Here is a 15733-nt window from a genome sequence, read left to right as displayed (position 1 = left end):
TTCCCTTGCGGCCATGGCACGCATTTTTAATTAGAGGCAGTGTGCGAAGAGCTAAAAATACTCCCAACTTTGTGTGCTGAACAGCATAATATTGATTTTATTTGTTTGGAACTGACATAGAATCAGCGCAATGTGTGTTTATTTATCAATTAGAACTTAGATAATTGATCACATTTTTGCTTTGAATACACAGAGGTATATTTTTATGAGTAATTATTGTCTCAATTCGGCCGTAGGCAATCAGAAGTTAGTTTTCCTCTTTATCAACAACCAACATCTACAACAGTGATAAACGATTTAGGGGTAGGAGGCGAGAGCAAGGGTGACAGACAGATCTGACCGACGGGCGAACCCTCCGACCAGAACAACAATTGACACTCGTGGCCGCCTCTCCCCCTCCCTGGAATGTGTATATGATCCCCTTTCGAAGGGAGGGAGTGAAGGGTGCGCTCTGGCGACCTAGACGGAATCGTCCGAGGGGAATATTTTTAATCAGGGCGTAGGCGTTCCAGCAGGGGATGGAGGAGATTCTTCACCGGTTGATTCAACCCCGTCATTCTTTGTCTGTCTGGCTCGCAGGTACTCAACAATTTCTGTGTGTGTGAAAGTCTGTGCTTCTTCCAACGGCGTTCGACCCCATCTAAAAATAATTAAACGATTTTTAAGCAACAATTGGCCAATTTAAAGCTTAAGATGTTCAGGCCGATTGGGAACGGGCTCTGTTTATGCAACTTGAAAGGCTTCCGAGCTGAGCTGGTTGCATACACGGAGCTTATCAGGGGCTTTATTTTTACCTGTCCTTAGGATCACACGGGACGCTGCACTGCTCAACAAGGAACTTGACGCATTCCACGTGACCTTCCGCGGCTGCCAAATGTAACGCTGTGCGTCCGTCGTAATCAGATAAGGTCATGTCCATTCCAGACAATCGATGCCTATTTTGTTTCAAATTGGAGCATTATTACTTTTTTCATTCTTCGAAATAAAAAAAATCTTCTCACCTCCTCATGGCAGTAACATCACCACTAGCAGCCGAGAAGAGCAAATTGACGATGCTGAGACCTTTGGTCTCAAATTTGTGCCTTCGGGGGTCCTTCTTATTAGTGGCGTGCTTCAGGTTGTCGTACCGATGGAAATTGAACTCCTCCACCAATTCCTTCAAACAATTAATGATGAATTTTCTTTATTTTGGAAATAAATTTTATGCTAACCTCGCAAAACTGGACGCCGCGGCAGCTGTTGCCAAGGGCGTCAAGAGGAGGTGACCAGATGCAAAGACCCATCACGTTGGGCACAACAAGCAGCAGGGCGCCGCACACACCCGACTTTGCCGGCAGACCCACTTTGAAGGCGAATTGACCAGAGTAATCGTACATGCCGCACGAGTGCATCAGGGATAGCACGTCGCGCACGCTCTCCGGCTTGAGCACCTTTTCTTCAGTGGTCGGACATATTCCTCCGTTGGCCAGAGTAGAGGCCATCATGGCCATTGACTCGCAAGTTGCTTCCATCGAGCAACACTGAAAATGGATCGTATAATTTTTACAAAAATAAAATACTCATCATGCGACTTTCTAAATTTATACCTGAAAATAGAAATCCATGCACTCCCGCAGATTTGCTTTGTCTGGGAAGCATTTGTTCTCGCGCATGTAAAAACCAAGAGCGTAGTTTCTGTCGGCCGCCTCACGTTCGGAAAGGAACACAGCATTGTTGAAGCCAATGGACTCGCCACCAGCTAAACGCTGCATATGAAATCATTGAATTTTAAAATAACCATTATTTAAATTATTTATTACCTTGAAGTAATTCATTGTGAAGTCAAACTTTTCAGCAAGAGTCATTTCATGCCTGATCAAAGTTTTCAGAAGTGAACAGCAGAGGATGGCACCGGCATTGATCATAGGATTATGTGGTTTTTCTGAAGGAATAAAATCAGAAATCAGATTTGTAAAATAAATCAAGAAAATTATTTCTCACTATTGTAGTCGAGAACGAGTTCGTTGAAATTCCTGCCTGATGGCTCCTGGCCAATGTATTTGTGCACTACATCTGCACCTAATTGATCCAAGGCTATTGCGTAAGTTAGGGGTTTGCTGGAAAATTAAAAAAATTTAAAATAATTATGCCCCTTCAAAAGGTTTCTTCATACCTGCAAGATTGCAGAGTGAATGGGACACTTGTGTCTCCTATTGAAAAGCGCTGTCCGTCAATTGTGACCACAGATACTCCCCAGTATTCAGGGTTCATTCTTGCCAGCTGAGGAATGTAGGCAGCAACCTTGAAAAATAGAAAAAAATTAGAGCATTTAATTTTATTAACTTTAAAATTCCTCGTACTTTTCCTTCGGTGTTATTCTTGCAGCGCCAGTAGAATTCCTCGATGTACTTGCAGAAGCCTTGAAAGTCGGGGATCACAAACTGGTGACGGAACGCTCTAGAAATCAGCACAATGTTTGGCGCAATCACTCTGAGAAAATTTGAAATGTGATTTATACATTTTTTAAATATTTTTTATGATTATATTACGATTTAAAAGCTTCGCGGTCCAGTTTCTGAGTCTCGGGAGATCCCCCTTCGTGACCGGACGCTTTGTGCACTTTGCGCAAGTTTTCCGTCATCTCGGCCAACCTAGGATCATTTCTCCTCAGTCCGGTGGATCGCAGTGCCTATTTTAAAATTAAATTTATTTGTGAGTAATATTATATCGTTTATCATGTTTACGGCCAAGAATTTTCCAACGGGCAACAGTCCAGTGTCTTCATTCTTGAACATGTCATACAGCACGTCCTCGACATTTTTGCTCTGATCCTGATCGCGAGCACTATAACATAAAATAAAAAAAGCGTAAAATCACCTGATCTGCACCTGATTAAAATAAAAGTTCACTAAATAAAAAATTTTATGTACTGTACGATAAAATTGTTTGTCTGAGATGCGACTTTTTTTTTTTTTAACAAATAGATGTACATAAAAAGAAGTACAAAATAACATTTATTTTAATTTTAACTTTAAAAAAAAAATTAAAATACAAAGATTCATACAGTGCACATCACCATTCAACCAGAAACACTACTAAATACTCTCATAATAAAATAATATTGAACATTTAAAAATCAATTTTATTTGCAAAAAATTTTCAGGGTAAAAACTCGTTATTAATTTTTAGATATCAAGCAATTTTTTAATATTCGTGCATGTTTCATCAATTATTTTTAACTTAATTTTTTTTTCAGGCGAGCAAAAACACAAAAATTAATGTTTTCCAATAAGTATTATTTATGAAATTGTGCGTGCAGGTCTCATTTAAGAAGAAAATCAAGCAGGTCGACTCTTTTTTTAACAGCAGGCACTTTTGTTGAGTTGTAAATTGCGAGTAAAAGTTACTTACAGAGCAGTGTAGTCGGAATCGTGAACGAATGCAAATCCTCTGACAGAGTTTGTGAGAGCACACAGACAAACAGAAAGAGATACAAACAGAGGTTTACTTTCTATCTTTCTCTTTATATTATACAAAAAAAAAAATGCGATGACAGGGGCGATAAAAAAAATATTTATTTACTTTCACTCTCATTGTTTTGGGGGCTATTTCTGAATCGCATACTCCTCACTCAGACTTTGGCTTTTGAACCGTGGCCAAATTATTTTCATTCTCAACCACGTCACTTCTTCTCGACCAGCGCCAGACGATTTATTCTTTTTATTTAAAGGGTCGCGCTCGAGAGAAAGAAGAGCTTTAGGGTTATTCAATCTGAATTGCGCTCTCCGACAAGCTGACCTGGATTTGGGGGATAAAGAAGGAAATAAATAAGTCGTCTGATAAAAGAGCTGGAGGGAAATAAGGGAGAGTGCGCCAAATATAACTCGCAGTTGATGTTGCCTCAAATGGAGGAAGGAGGAAGGCGGATTAAAGGCGGAGGCGTTCTTATTATTAACAAGCGAAATTAAATCAGTAAAGGAAAGATTCTTGTTGCTATTTTTATCATTAATAATAAAAAGATTAACGCGAAGAATAAATCGCTGATAAATAATTTGATTTTGGATAAATAGGCTAAATAAATTTTGCGTTTTGTAAAATTTTAAAAAGATGTAAAATAATTTTAAAAATTTTACAATAAAAATTTAAATATAATTTGAAAAGTTAAAAAAAAGCTTTTGTTTTACACGAATCCTATTAATGTAGGTTTTTCATTTTTTTCTCAATAAATGTTTCTAAAAAATTCACAAAATGTTATATCTGAGTTATAAATTAAATCGAATGCCAACTTAGAGTTTTGAAAATTTTGATTATAATTTTAAAAAAAAAATAACGTTTTGACCTGATAAAGCGGGCAAGCAGTTTGAAGAAGCGCTGGTTGGCCTCAGTGGCGTGCGCCGCGTGTCTCGTGGGGGTTGCCGCCCCCGACGAGGCCTCCGAGGGCGAGACGTCGCCCCTGAGGGCGGCCAGACTGGTGGCCAGGTCGGAGCCACCCGTCTGGCACATGAGCCACTGCTTGGACGAGCGCCGGTCCCGGACGCGGGCCTCCAAAATTTTGGCCGCCTCAATGGCCGCCTCCGCACCGTGCTGCATGGTTTGGAGCAAATGGGCGGCAAGAGGCGGCGGGGGCCCTTTTATACCTTTGCATGGCCAACTCACCTCGTGCCGGACGGCGGCTGAAACTCCTCCAACGGCGAGAAGACGCGGCTGACGTGATTAGAACCGGCGCTCAGAGGCTGAAAATTGAAGAAAATTGCACTAAATAAGTTTTATATTATTAAATATAATTTTAATTTCATTCAAACTTTGTAACTGAAAGATTGAATTTTTATCAAATATTTTTCGTTTATATTTTTTTCTTATATAATGCAAATATTTAGCAAGGGAAGTAATAAAAAGTTGAAACTTATCAGTCGAACATAAGTTTTGAAAAATAGTTCGCTGTTTTAGAAAAAATTAAAGTTTGGTCAATTTATATTATTGAAATTGGGAATATCTTAAAGTCTTTACTCAATTTATTTGTATTCACCTTAATTCATTCGGCTGCTAAATTTGTACTTTGATACACTTTCTTTCTAAATAGATGATACAAAAATATTTTTAACTAAAAATGTATTATTTATTAGCTCTTTCATCATCAAAGTCAATGCGAATCCTTTATAATTAAATTCAACAAACATATTTCTAATATAATTTCTATAATATTCAAGCTATTTTTATCTTTTGTTTTCACATTTAAAATTAATTAATTTTTTGCAGTTCCAATTAAAATATTTAAGCATAATAAAAAATTAGATTTTAATTTTAAAGAGGATTCTGACTAAACTCTCATTTCCTGCCTTGGACTCGCATAGATTTTGTTTGTGTGAGACTATTTCGTCCTTATCGCCGAGATAAGCAGGTATTGCTGCTCTACCGCGATTATGGAAAGAACGTCGTTATTTGTTTAAATGTTTCACCCACAGGTGCCATTTCCCACTAAAAGTTGCAATGTCGAGACAGGCACTTTTGATCCCTTTGTCTCTTCCAGCAGCAGAAATTTGATCGATACACGAGTATGTATGAAAAGTGGCTATTCCGTTTGCACCAAAGGATAAAAAGCTAAACCGACACGGTGAGTGGCCCTTTCGCCATAAAAAAAAAACACCCGCTTCCGTTTGATAAGCGCCGGCACGCATTGCATTTAAAAAACATCTAGATTTGACTTTTTTCCCCGGCAGGTTAAATTTAAATGAGTTTAAGTGCTTTCGGTGATAATTAGCGCGTAAATTTAATTCGTTGCGTAACAAGCAGGGTGGCTCACGCGATGAAGCGGCAAAGCGTGACACGAGAGGTGAAAAGTAATGGACTTTAATTTCGTCAACTCGGTATATTATTTTTTTCACTGCTGTGCTCGACTCATGTGATTGATTATTGCCCTTTTCGGTGCTAATTGCAGGTGCCAAAGCATCACCTGAGAAATTCTAGTGGCCAAATTAGCACCCGTCTCTGCCTTTAAAAGGCACCGACACTAATCAGAGTTGCTCTTTCTGCGTCCGAACGTCCCGAGGAAGGTTCCTGTTGCACGCGGCCCGTCGCGGGGCAATTATTGATTTTTCTGCCCTGTATGAATTTTTTAAACGCGCGAATATTCCTGGTCCTCGGTTGGCTTGAAATGGAAGATTTTCGACGTAATGAGGATAAATGAGGAAAAATGACGCGAGTTTCTTTCAGGCGAACGTGTTTCGGGAACAGATGTGAAATCTGTGGTGAAAAACGAGCGGGGTGCATTTTAATCTGCACAGCCACAGTAGTGAAATAATTTTATATAGGGCAGAAATCGATCGGCGCGGCCGACGGGTCGGTGCGTTTTTCGCGGTAGGGCAACTCACCGTCTGTGTGTGGTAAGTGCGGGGGCGTCTGAAGCCCCGCAGAACGACCCCAAGACCCACACGAAGGGCCATTCTGGTCAGCTAGAAACGATTCCCAAAGGACTTGGTTCTCCACTTTTCGACAGAAGACGAGCGAGACGTCTGCGCAGAACCCGCGAATTCTTGCGAGTTGCGGGAAACCGGTTTGGGTTCAAACGGTTGTACCGTTTTCTTTTTTCCTCAGAATTTCCATCTTCAAAATTAAAAATCAACTTAAGTTGGAAAATTTTAATTAAACATGAAATTTGAAATTTATTAAGTGTTTAATAATTTTTAAAAATGCTCAAAATGGTCGTTAAAATTCAAATTAACTGAAAACCGGTTCGAATTAATTGAGAATCGGAATCACCGCGTGACGTCACGCGGAGTGCACGCAAATAAAGGCAAAAGAGCCAAAATTTCGTCACAGCGAGTATGCGACCGCGTTTTTTTTTTGTCGTTTTCGGCGCCCGAGCAGCCAATAGAGCGGACAGTTTTAAAACCATTGAATGAGAAAAAGAAATAGCGAGTCGTTGATTCGAGAAGTATACATGCATTTTTTTTATAAAAGCTTATGCAAACTGTACACTTTACGTCAATGAAATCGTAAAATCTGGGAAACCGAGTCATGATTTGTAAGTCATAAAAACGATCTTATCTCGCATATTTATGATCTTAGTTATCAACGATTGCATTTAATATGCAATTTATCAGAAAACTTATGCATTTTGTATATTTTTATTATAATAATTCAGGCATAACTAAAAAAATTAGTCGAGAATACTCCACAAGGGAAAAAAATTTCCAGAATAAAAAAATTAGGTAATAAAAATTATATTGAACTTGCCTTGCGCTAGACAGATGCTAGATCGATGAACAGCGAGTTAGGTTTAAAAATAAACTCACTGAACAACGCAACCTGCGTAACAAGCAAGTTATACAAGTAGCCCGCTTTCAAAAATGCAGGCGCTTTATCAGAGATTGCATATAAAACAATGCTCTTGAGAGCTTGTCTGACATTGAGATGAAAGATGTTTTGATAGCAAAAATGATAATTATTGATAAGGCGGTATAATTTTATCGAAATTCATTGTAAACGAGATTTAATTTGTTGCTCAAATATGCGGCTGGCAACAATTTTCCTTGTGGGTCTTTTGGGCACCTTGGGGGCCGCCATCCCTTCACCCTTCATTATCGGAGGTGAACCGGCAGCGGAAGGGGAGTTTCCGTTCCTTGTATCAGTGCAGGTGGACGTTTTCATCAACACATACAGGCACAATTGTGGAGGAACTATTCTCTCCGAGAGACACATCTTGACGGCAGCGCATTGCCTGACTGCGTAAATTTATTTTTAATTTTTTTATAAAAAAAAGAATTAATATATACAAAATGAGAATTCTTGAAAAAAAAAGTATTTATAAGAGCAAAAAATTGTCCATATTTTCAATCAATATGACTGGAGAAAAATGTAGAGTGTTCAAAATTTATATTTCCGTAAATTTTTATAATGTTCATGAATTAATTTTTTTACTTGTAAATTATTGCAAGCTATTTATACTGGTTAAAAGGTCTCTCTTTTAAATAAATATTTTAATTCCAAAGATGGGGACCACGTGACATCCGCATCGTCGCAGGTTCAGTGCAAGCGGGTTCGGGCGTCGGAGATTTTTATCGCGCAATAAATTTCACTCTGCATGAAGACTACGACGAGATCAATGCGTGGATCAATGACGTGGCCATTATCACCCTCGAAACGCCCATTGTCCTCAAACCTGGCCTGGTCGAAATCGTGCCCTTGCCAGCTTTGGGCAGCGACCCTGCGGAAGGAGCGGCCGCCGTCGTCGCCGGCTGGGGAGACACGCAAGCGAGGTCGGATATCCTGCTGAGGGTGGACATCAACATTTGGGCGCAGAGGAACTGCCAGGATATTTACTACGGAATTGGATATCCTGTCTACCCGGGACAGGTTTGCGCAGGAATTCCAGAGGTACAGATATAATATTTTAATCTAATTAATTTTTTTTTATAGTTCATTGTTGATTGTAGAAAAATTTGATTCGCTTATTTGATTATCTTGAATCAAAACTAATTTTAATGTTTAATTAAGTACTAGTAAAAACTAATTTACAAAACTAAATTTCTGTGATTTTTCAACAAAAAATATAATAATTCAACAAAAGTATTCAAAAAATAATAAATTATTGAAAAATAAAAATACAACCAAGACTGACTTTATAACAATTATAAATCTTCTTTTTTCATAATTTAAAATAAAAGTAATTGCACAATTTTTACTTAGCATCTTTGCAAGAAGTTCGAAATCCGCAATATCTGAGAGTTATTTTTCTTTGCAGAAAAATATAAGTTCAAAATTTTTGCTCTTAATTACTTGCTGATGTCACATTTCATTAATTATCAAAAATTGATATCTGAAATTTTAAATTTAGCCTATATCAACCAAAATTCAATAATTAGATAATTAAGAGGCCTATGAATGTTTATATTTTGATATCACTTGATTACCCCATTATTTAATTTTAGGGAAACAAAGGCTCGTGTCAGGGTGACAGCGGTGGCCCCCTTGTTGTGAACGGCATCCAACACGGAATTGTGTCTTGGGCACTTGGTTGTGCAGAGCCTGGGTACCCAGCAGTCTTCACCCGAGTAAACTATTACATCGACTGGATCCAGCAACACATGATTTAAACAAAAAAATTTAAATCATCTCTTAGCTTAAAAAATTGGTTTGTCTGTAAAATATAAAATAAAAGCAAAATATTCTAAAATCATTTTTATAGTCAAAATAAATTTATTTCATCTGATTCTAAAACATTTACCAGGGCTGAGGGAAGTGCACTGGTTTGGCTACGGGAATTTCCAGGGAGTGCTCAGCATGGTGAATGGGGTAAGGGAAAGGGACGGGCTGCGCGACGGGAACCTTGACAGGGTAAGGCACAGGGTACGGCTTCTCGACAGGGTAGGGCACGGGCTTTTCGTACGGCACGGGAACCGGTTTGAAAACTGGAACGGGGTAAGGCTTCTCGACAGGGTAGGGCACGGGGTGAGCGACGGGGATGGGGACTTTCTTGACGACGGGCACGGGCACAGGGTGCGGAATGTGCACGGGCACTTCTTTGGTGATGGTCACTTCAGGTTGGAAAGCGTGGCCGACGCCGCCGAGTCCTCCGGCAAAACCAGCACCAAGACCTCCGGCAAAGGCGGCGCCTTCCAGTCCCAGTCCGTAAGAAGAACCGCCGAGGCCGTAGCCGAGTCCGAAAACGCCGCGCCTGCTCTTGCTGGGGGTTTGCTCTTCCTTGGCACAGGCCACGGCCCCACCAAGAACAACCAAGGCGACCAAAAGCTGAAAATAAAAAAATGAAAACAAAAATTACACATTTTATTTATTTAAATAGCAAAATATGTTCAAAAAAGGTATTTAATTTGAAGTGAAAATGAAATATTTTTTATACAATTTGGTTTGACAGAACTTAAAAATTCTACTGACTCAACATTCAAATTTTAGATTTTTTACAAAAGCCATTTTCGCTTATTATAATATAAGTTTGAATATGAAAATAAAATTTTATTTTTACATAGATTATTATTAATTTAATTAATTTTTTAGTCAAATGGAAATATTATTTAAAATTAAAAAAAAAAAAAATGAAGCGCGCTCACCTTAGCGTTTGCCACCATGCTGCTTGAGTGATGCCATTGCACGGCGGCTTGTCCTTTTTATACAAACACCGATGCCACCGCAAAGCGATCAAATTGCACCGTGCAAAAGATCAATTTTCGAACTCTCTTCACAGCACTCTCACCGATATTATGCAAATGATGCAACTCTCCACTCGCGCACGTGTCGAGCTGAGAAGGCGACGCGATCCCAAGAACGAACAATTTGCAAATTCCATTTTTATGTTTTAAAAAAAAAGTTTGAACAAAAACTGCTAAATAGAGTGAGAAAAATATGATTTGGGGAATTTTTAAGCATTTCCGGCACTTGAAATGCCTGAATATGTAATATACGAGAAAAAAAATAATTTAGAATGATAAATTTTTTAAAGCCTACTTTTATTTTGCAAACTCAAACTCATCTCTCCGAACGCCACGACAAGTGCCTGTTTATAATGATTTTTGTAGAGGAAATTCAATAAAATTAAGGTTTTTACGGTTTTTATAATAAACACTCATTAAATTAGGATTTTTGTTAAAAGAAATTCATTGACTGCATCTGCCGTGCCTTAAAAATCTCATCTGTGCCATTTTTTTTTAATAGTTTTTAGTTTTTATCTCGGTTAGATGCACAGCAACTTTGCTTTGCCCCCATTTATTTTTTACTCAGCGCGCCAGTTTTTATTTTTGCATTATATTGAACGATATTGAATATGAAATACAAAGAAAGGTCGTCAACTTTTGAATTTTTGTATGCATAAAAATAAATTTTACTATTCATACGTATTAAAAAAACAATAGGAATTCATGCAAAATTTAGAAAAGTGTGCTTGAGATTTAACTTATAAAAAGTAAACATGCGGACTTCATTAAAAAAATCGGAGGAATGTGTTTTTGTTTTCATTATATCGCGTCTCGCCAGAAGCTTGAGACTAATTGAAAGATTCCTCAGAAAAGTGCATCGCAAAATATTTTGTTTTCAGATCGAGACCGTGCCTAATTTGCTTCCTTCCACTTCCTGCCTCACGATCAAAACAAGAAGCAAAAATTCCACAAATCCGAAATTCGGAGTCTCAGTTATAAATCTTTTCGTTTGATTGACAAAATCACGAAAATGTAGAGCTCACCTGCGGCGTACGTGTTGGCCTTTAAACTTTAAATACGTGTGTCGGAAAAAGGAGTTGGACCCCCGCCGCAGCGCATCCGTCACGCTGAGATGGAAAATGCGCAAATCGCTTTTCCAATTTTCGTGCGGCCGGCCAAATCCTGAAATTCGTCTCGGGGTCAAAACAATAGACAATGGGCTGCACACATTCCATTCCAATCTTGCCGGCGGCGGCCCACATGTGCGCCCAGCAAGCAAAAACAAGTAAAAACAACCCCAAGGGGAAGGGGAAGAAGGGAAGAGATCAGAAGGCATGTCAGCGCTCTGCTGATTTTGTGACTCTCTTTGCTTGCGCCGCCGTGACGATTTTATTGCATCATAATAATTCTTTCTTTTTCCTCTGCCCACTTTTCAAAAATAAAGTAAAGTAAAGAGCAGCTGGAAGATGTTTTGCTCCTGCAACATCTTTCATTACTTTTGGTTGTTTTTAACTTTGGCACATAAAAATAAAATTCTCTGTAGCAAAATAATGGATTTTAAATAAGTGCTCTAAATTTTTATGGCTCTATTTTTCATCCTTTTGCCAATAACATCCTCCCCTAAATAATAAAAAAAAAATGTAAAGAACCACTAATGAACAAAGAACTGGCTTTCCAGCAGTGGCTCCTTGGAAACGTTCAATTTGTAAATATATAAATTAAAAACTTGATAAAATTAATGTGTGAAGAATAGGGGGATATTTTTATTTGGACAGTTATGTATGTATTTCTCAACAACAAAAATTGTACACATGATAAATCAATACGTAGTGAATAATCACACAGAATGATGGGATATAAACACCTAAAAGTCTAATTTTTTAATTCAACTAATGAACAAGAACAGGCCTCTCATCAGACACGTTTTGTTACATTCGACCTATCGGCCTGCCAGTCTTCCTCAAACCTCTGAAAATGAATAAGAGTCGTTAAATTTTTTAATTGATCCATTTGGGAATTTTTCTACTACCATCACTTATTCTTGTCCATGTCAGACACTCGCTTCTCATGGCGCTTGATGGCCTCCTGGTGACGTTGGATTTGCTCCTCGTGGAAGTGGATCTCGTCGTGCAATTCATTTTTCAGCTTGTGCAGTTGCTCTTGTTGCTAGGATTTAAAAAAATTAATTATATAATAAATCTTTGATAAGTTCACAAGTTAATAAATCATGTAAAAATTGGACAATTTTTGTCATGAAAAAAATAACTAAATTCAATTTACATTTTTAAACGCAATTCACAGAATCTTTTAGTTAAATTATGCTTAAAACAAAGGCAAATTGAACTTTCCAATTTGGATTGTCCTAAATACCTTCTTGAAGAAATACTCGTCTTCCCTGGCAGCCTCCATCTTTCCGAAGGCACCACCAGCCTCCCTGATGGAGCCGCCGCCACCACCACCCTTTCCAGCTCCACTGCCTGGTTCGCCGGACATCAGTCGAATGCTTTAAAAAATTAGCAAATATTATAACAAAATTTAATCGAAAAAATTTAAAATTTTTAGAATAATTCAATAGACGGAATTGAGGAAATAATTTTTAAACTAAAATAAAAAATTAAGAATTGAAATAGATTTCGTTTAAAATTGTTTTGGCGAGATTCAGCTCTGTTTTAATTTGCTATAAAATTATTAAAATTCCTATATCCAGAGCGTGTGGTCTTATAAAAAATTGTAATAATGATACAAAAAAATTTAAATCAAGCGAAAAAGTAAATAAAACGCGCACTAACTCGCAGCTGTTGCTGAATGTGAGAGTGATCGTTCAAAGAAAGTGCAAGTGCAACTCGTACTGCTTCTCAATTATTTCAATTGCGCGCAATGCTGGTTGTCGTTGCCCCCTTCGGACCAGCATGCGTCATTGTCAATAACCCGTCTGCGCCAACTTGTGCCAAATTTCAAGGTCACATATAAAAGAGATGGTGCCCCTTTTATTAAATTGTTAAAAAATCAATTAAATTTGAATGAATTTCGTGAAAATTCATCAGAAAGTTGAAGAAATTTCCTCAAAATTCTAAAACCGGGTGGGCCTAGAAGTTTCGGGCCTGCAATTTTTTTGACGCATTTAATTCATATCTTCGAGTACAGAGCAATTGAAATTTCAGGAGCCAGATAATTTCGCTTTGGATTAATTGTGTCTTGGGAGCGGTTGTATGGACACTCACGGGATGCGGGACACCCGGACGGCCAGCAAATTTCGCAGCAAGGACATTTTTCCAAAAGTACAGTCGGCCTCTGTGGGGGGCGTGGCGCGTTAACAAAAGCGCAGCGATTTTCTCATCCTTTCACCCCAATTTTGTGATAAACCGCGCTCAATATTTTTATAATCACGAGTTTCATTACTGTCAATTCAGTGTTTAATGTTAAAAATTTATTAAAAAAATAAAACAGATGCGTATTTACACACGAGAGTTTTAATGAATTGTGATTTTTCTAATTATAATATAACAAATGTGCAATGTGCGAGAGCAAAGAAAATAGCGGAAAATAGTAATAAAAACATAAAAAACTCTTATTATATCTTACCGACTATAAATACGAAAAAAAAATATTTGTGGTAACGAAAATTTTACATTGTTTTGCATTGAAATGATGAAAGAAAAATTATTAAAATCATTTAACTTAAATAATAAAAAAAAAAAATCAAATGCAAGAACCAAGAACAAAAATGCTTCATAATATTTTCTTTTTGATTGCTGCTGATTTTTGTTGCACTGAAACTACATGCATTTTATATCTAATATAAATATTTAGTCTTATTTTATTCACAAATAATTTAAATAAATAAGACAAACCCTTTCGAGAAAGAAAGGAAAATCTTTATAATATTGACAATATTGTAACATAAAAAATTTACATTAATTCAGGAGATCGGTCATTTCCTCGTTAAAAATTGTTTTATTAAAAAAAATTCGGCTTTTTACCGGTTTCTATCAGGTCTGCGGATTATTTCATGAGCAAGAAAAATACAAAAGTCAGCAAAATTGAAAAACACCAACCCCTGAATAATTGGCGGCGCCGCGCGATTAATCACACTATAAATATTCATTATCTATTTCAGTTTAGTCGATCTGAATCGATCCAAAGCCCTTGACATAAAAATAATTTATAATATTTATTCCTTTTGAGAAAATTTAAGACTCACAAAATTAAAGCCCCGCGATTTTATTGGCCTCTCATAAACTGCGTCTGCTGAAGCGCTTTGTGTTGATTTTAGGTTGGCGTCGAAGCTCAGAAAATGTACAAAATAAGTAAAGAAGGCACGCTTTCAGGATAAATGCGCCTTCATATTTGATCTCGCGGCTCCTAAGAAAGTTTTGCCTGGCCACACGTGCGGTGAGAACAAATGAAGACATTTTTGCCATGATTGACCTGAGCTCGCCCTAGCAACAAAAACAGGAGAGGCGGCGGCTTTGTGTCTTTTGCACTTCACTGCACATGCATTTTTCTCTCCTTTACAGCCTCATCCAAATTCTCTGACCGCACTTCTTCAAACAAATTTCGCTGCCTTTGTGAAAAACATCTTATCTGCTTGGGGTGCAATTTCTGGAGAGGAGAGAAAGAAAAGGGAATTTTGGAGAATACCATTTCCTAAGAGGGAAAAAATGAACTTGGGGCAGACGGCAGAGGCACCACTAAATACAAAGGAAAAATGGAATCGGCGGCGACAGGCACATTTCAGGAGAGCAATAAATTACTTGTAGTGATGGGCAATGCTGAAAGTAAATAGGTGGGTGGTAAGTGGGTGCTGCTTCAGAAAGAAATTTTGGAAAACACCGCTCACAGAAAGTTCAAAAGCGAGGCGGCCAGCTGGATAAAAACACATAACATAGGATTATTTTATTATTTTGTCAATAAAGGCAATGTTAAATTGTCGGGGCCAAGTCGCTAATTAAATAGTTTGCATATTTTTTCTTTAAAAAAAGATATAATAAATATTTAGTGGTGGACTTTCAAGATCGAGGTTCTGATTCTTGGGTAATTTGAATTTAGAATCGGCTTTTCCAAAATGATTTGTTTATTGTTAAAAAATAATAATAATAATATCCTGCTCTACATGTTTCGGCTGCAGGCTGCAGCCATAATTCTTGAGCTTTTTCGGCGGTGGTCGAGAGAAGACTAAAAATTTATATAGTCTATTTTTAATATAAAAAAATGTCTCTGAAATATGCTCTAAATTTAATTTAGGTATAATTGTTATTAATTTGTCCACATTGTTACAAATTCATTGTTTACATTCAATTGTTGATAGTAATTTATTGAAGAAAAAGGATTTGTTGGACGAAACGGCACCGCCAGAAGCAAGAATTTTTTTAACTTCCGAGATCAAAAAGACCTCATCCGCCGCAGTGAGCCTTGGTTGTCTAAGCTTTTGTTTTATCACTTATCACAAATTTTGCCATAGATAGGCATGTTATATTTTCCTAAAAATTAAGGTGTTGCAAATAAATTATTAATTTAAATTTAGGAAATGGAAAGCTTTTGAAGTTTTTGTAATTAGAAGGAAAACCAAAATACTTCCTGCGCAGCGTTTAGAATTGGCTTAAAATTTA

The 15733-nt window shown here is 37.5% G+C and overlaps 4 protein-coding genes across 7 annotated transcripts; 1 reads left to right on the top strand and 3 right to left on the bottom strand.

Moving 5' to 3' along the window:
* Positions 1-63: 63 nt before the first annotated feature.
* On the bottom strand, positions 64-6502 carry LOC132202075 (glutaminase kidney isoform, mitochondrial). Of its 3 annotated transcripts, XM_059628773.1 has the most exons (14): positions 6348-6502; positions 4636-4712; positions 3391-3429; positions 2724-2823; positions 2529-2668; positions 2340-2469; positions 2153-2280; positions 1981-2096; positions 1800-1921; positions 1587-1745; positions 1212-1520; positions 1002-1156; positions 795-935; positions 64-640 (listed from the first exon to the last, which is right to left on the bottom strand). In XM_059628773.1, exons 1-14 carry the CDS (start codon positions 6417-6419, stop codon positions 493-495), a joined length of 1836 nt encoding a protein of 611 aa, XP_059484756.1. In that variant the 5' UTR covers positions 6420-6502; the 3' UTR covers positions 64-492. The 3 variants fall into 3 exon arrangements, with proteins under 3 accessions (XP_059484756.1, XP_059484757.1, XP_059484754.1); XM_059628774.1 differs by lacking the exon at positions 3391-3429; XM_059628771.1 differs by lacking the exons at positions 3391-3429; positions 4636-4712; positions 6348-6502 and adding an exon at positions 4319-4592.
* Positions 6503-7446: 944 nt separating this feature from the next.
* On the top strand, positions 7447-9158 carry LOC132202076 (mite allergen Der f 3-like). Its single transcript, XM_059628775.1, has 3 exons — positions 7447-7704; positions 7968-8352; positions 8907-9158. Exons 1-3 carry the CDS (start codon positions 7487-7489, stop codon positions 9069-9071), a joined length of 768 nt encoding a protein of 255 aa, XP_059484758.1. The 5' UTR covers positions 7447-7486; the 3' UTR covers positions 9072-9158.
* LOC132202077 (tetra-peptide repeat homeobox protein 1-like) lies at positions 9158-10061 on the bottom strand. The gene is made up of 2 exons (XM_059628776.1): positions 10044-10061; positions 9158-9726 (listed from the first exon to the last, which is right to left on the bottom strand). Exons 1-2 carry the CDS (start codon positions 10059-10061, stop codon positions 9199-9201), a joined length of 546 nt encoding a protein of 181 aa, XP_059484759.1. The 3' UTR covers positions 9158-9198.
* Positions 10062-11859: 1798 nt separating this feature from the next.
* Positions 11860-13479, bottom strand: LOC132200460 (ATPase inhibitor mai-2, mitochondrial-like). 2 transcript variants are annotated; one of them, XM_059625930.1, is made up of 4 exons: positions 13346-13479; positions 12495-12627; positions 12154-12290; positions 11860-12092 (listed from the first exon to the last, which is right to left on the bottom strand). In XM_059625930.1, the coding sequence occupies exons 1-3, from the start codon at positions 13390-13392 to the stop codon at positions 12156-12158; spliced, it is 315 nt and encodes a 104-aa protein (XP_059481913.1). In that variant the 5' UTR covers positions 13393-13479; the 3' UTR covers positions 11860-12092; positions 12154-12155. The 2 variants fall into 2 exon arrangements, with proteins under 2 accessions (XP_059481913.1, XP_059481914.1); XM_059625931.1 differs by lacking the exon at positions 13346-13479 and adding an exon at positions 12914-13035.
* Positions 13480-15733: the final 2254 nt, after the last annotated feature.

This window comes from Neocloeon triangulifer, unplaced genomic scaffold (assembly GCF_031216515.1).
Source record: "Neocloeon triangulifer isolate White Clay Creek 2 clone unplaced genomic scaffold, ASM3121651v1 ptg000014l, whole genome shotgun sequence".
Lineage (NCBI taxonomy): Eukaryota > Metazoa > Arthropoda > Insecta > Ephemeroptera > Baetidae > Neocloeon > Neocloeon triangulifer.
This window is presented reverse-complemented; position numbering and strand designations above follow the sequence as displayed.

What these genes read in the sequence shown, in the direction of transcription:
- LOC132202075 (XM_059628771.1), bottom strand. Translation starts at nt 4,569, where the DNA reads ATGCAGCACGGTGCGGAGGCGGCCATTGAGGCGGCCAAAATTTTGGAG. An exon ending in AGAATAACACCGAAGGAAAA is followed by an intron (nt 2,281 to 2,339) that starts GTACGAGGAATT and finishes CTATTTTTCAAG; the next exon opens with GTTGCTGCCTACATTCCTCA. An exon ending in ACTCGTTCTCGACTACAATA is followed by an intron (nt 1,922 to 1,980) that starts GTGAGAAATAAT and finishes TTATTCCTTCAG; the next exon opens with AAAAACCACATAATCCTATG.
- LOC132202076 (XM_059628775.1), top strand. Translation starts at nt 7,487, where the DNA reads ATGCGGCTGGCAACAATTTTCCTTGTGGGTCTTTTGGGCACCTTGGGG. An exon ending in GCAGCGCATTGCCTGACTGC is followed by an intron (nt 7,705 to 7,967) that starts GTAAATTTATTT and finishes TTAATTCCAAAG; the next exon opens with ATGGGGACCACGTGACATCC. An exon ending in TTTGCGCAGGAATTCCAGAG is followed by an intron (nt 8,353 to 8,906) that starts GTACAGATATAA and finishes ATTTAATTTTAG; the next exon opens with GGAAACAAAGGCTCGTGTCA.
- LOC132200460 (XM_059625930.1), bottom strand. Translation starts at nt 13,392, where the DNA reads ATGTCCTTGCTGCGAAATTTGCTGGCCGTCCGGGTGTCCCGCATCCC. An exon ending in GTCCGGGTGTCCCGCATCCC is followed by an intron (nt 12,628 to 13,345) that starts GTGAGTGTCCAT and finishes AATTTTTTAAAG; the next exon opens with CATTCGACTGATGTCCGGCG. An exon ending in ACGAGTATTTCTTCAAGAAG is followed by an intron (nt 12,291 to 12,494) that starts GTATTTAGGACA and finishes TTTAAATCCTAG; the next exon opens with CAACAAGAGCAACTGCACAA.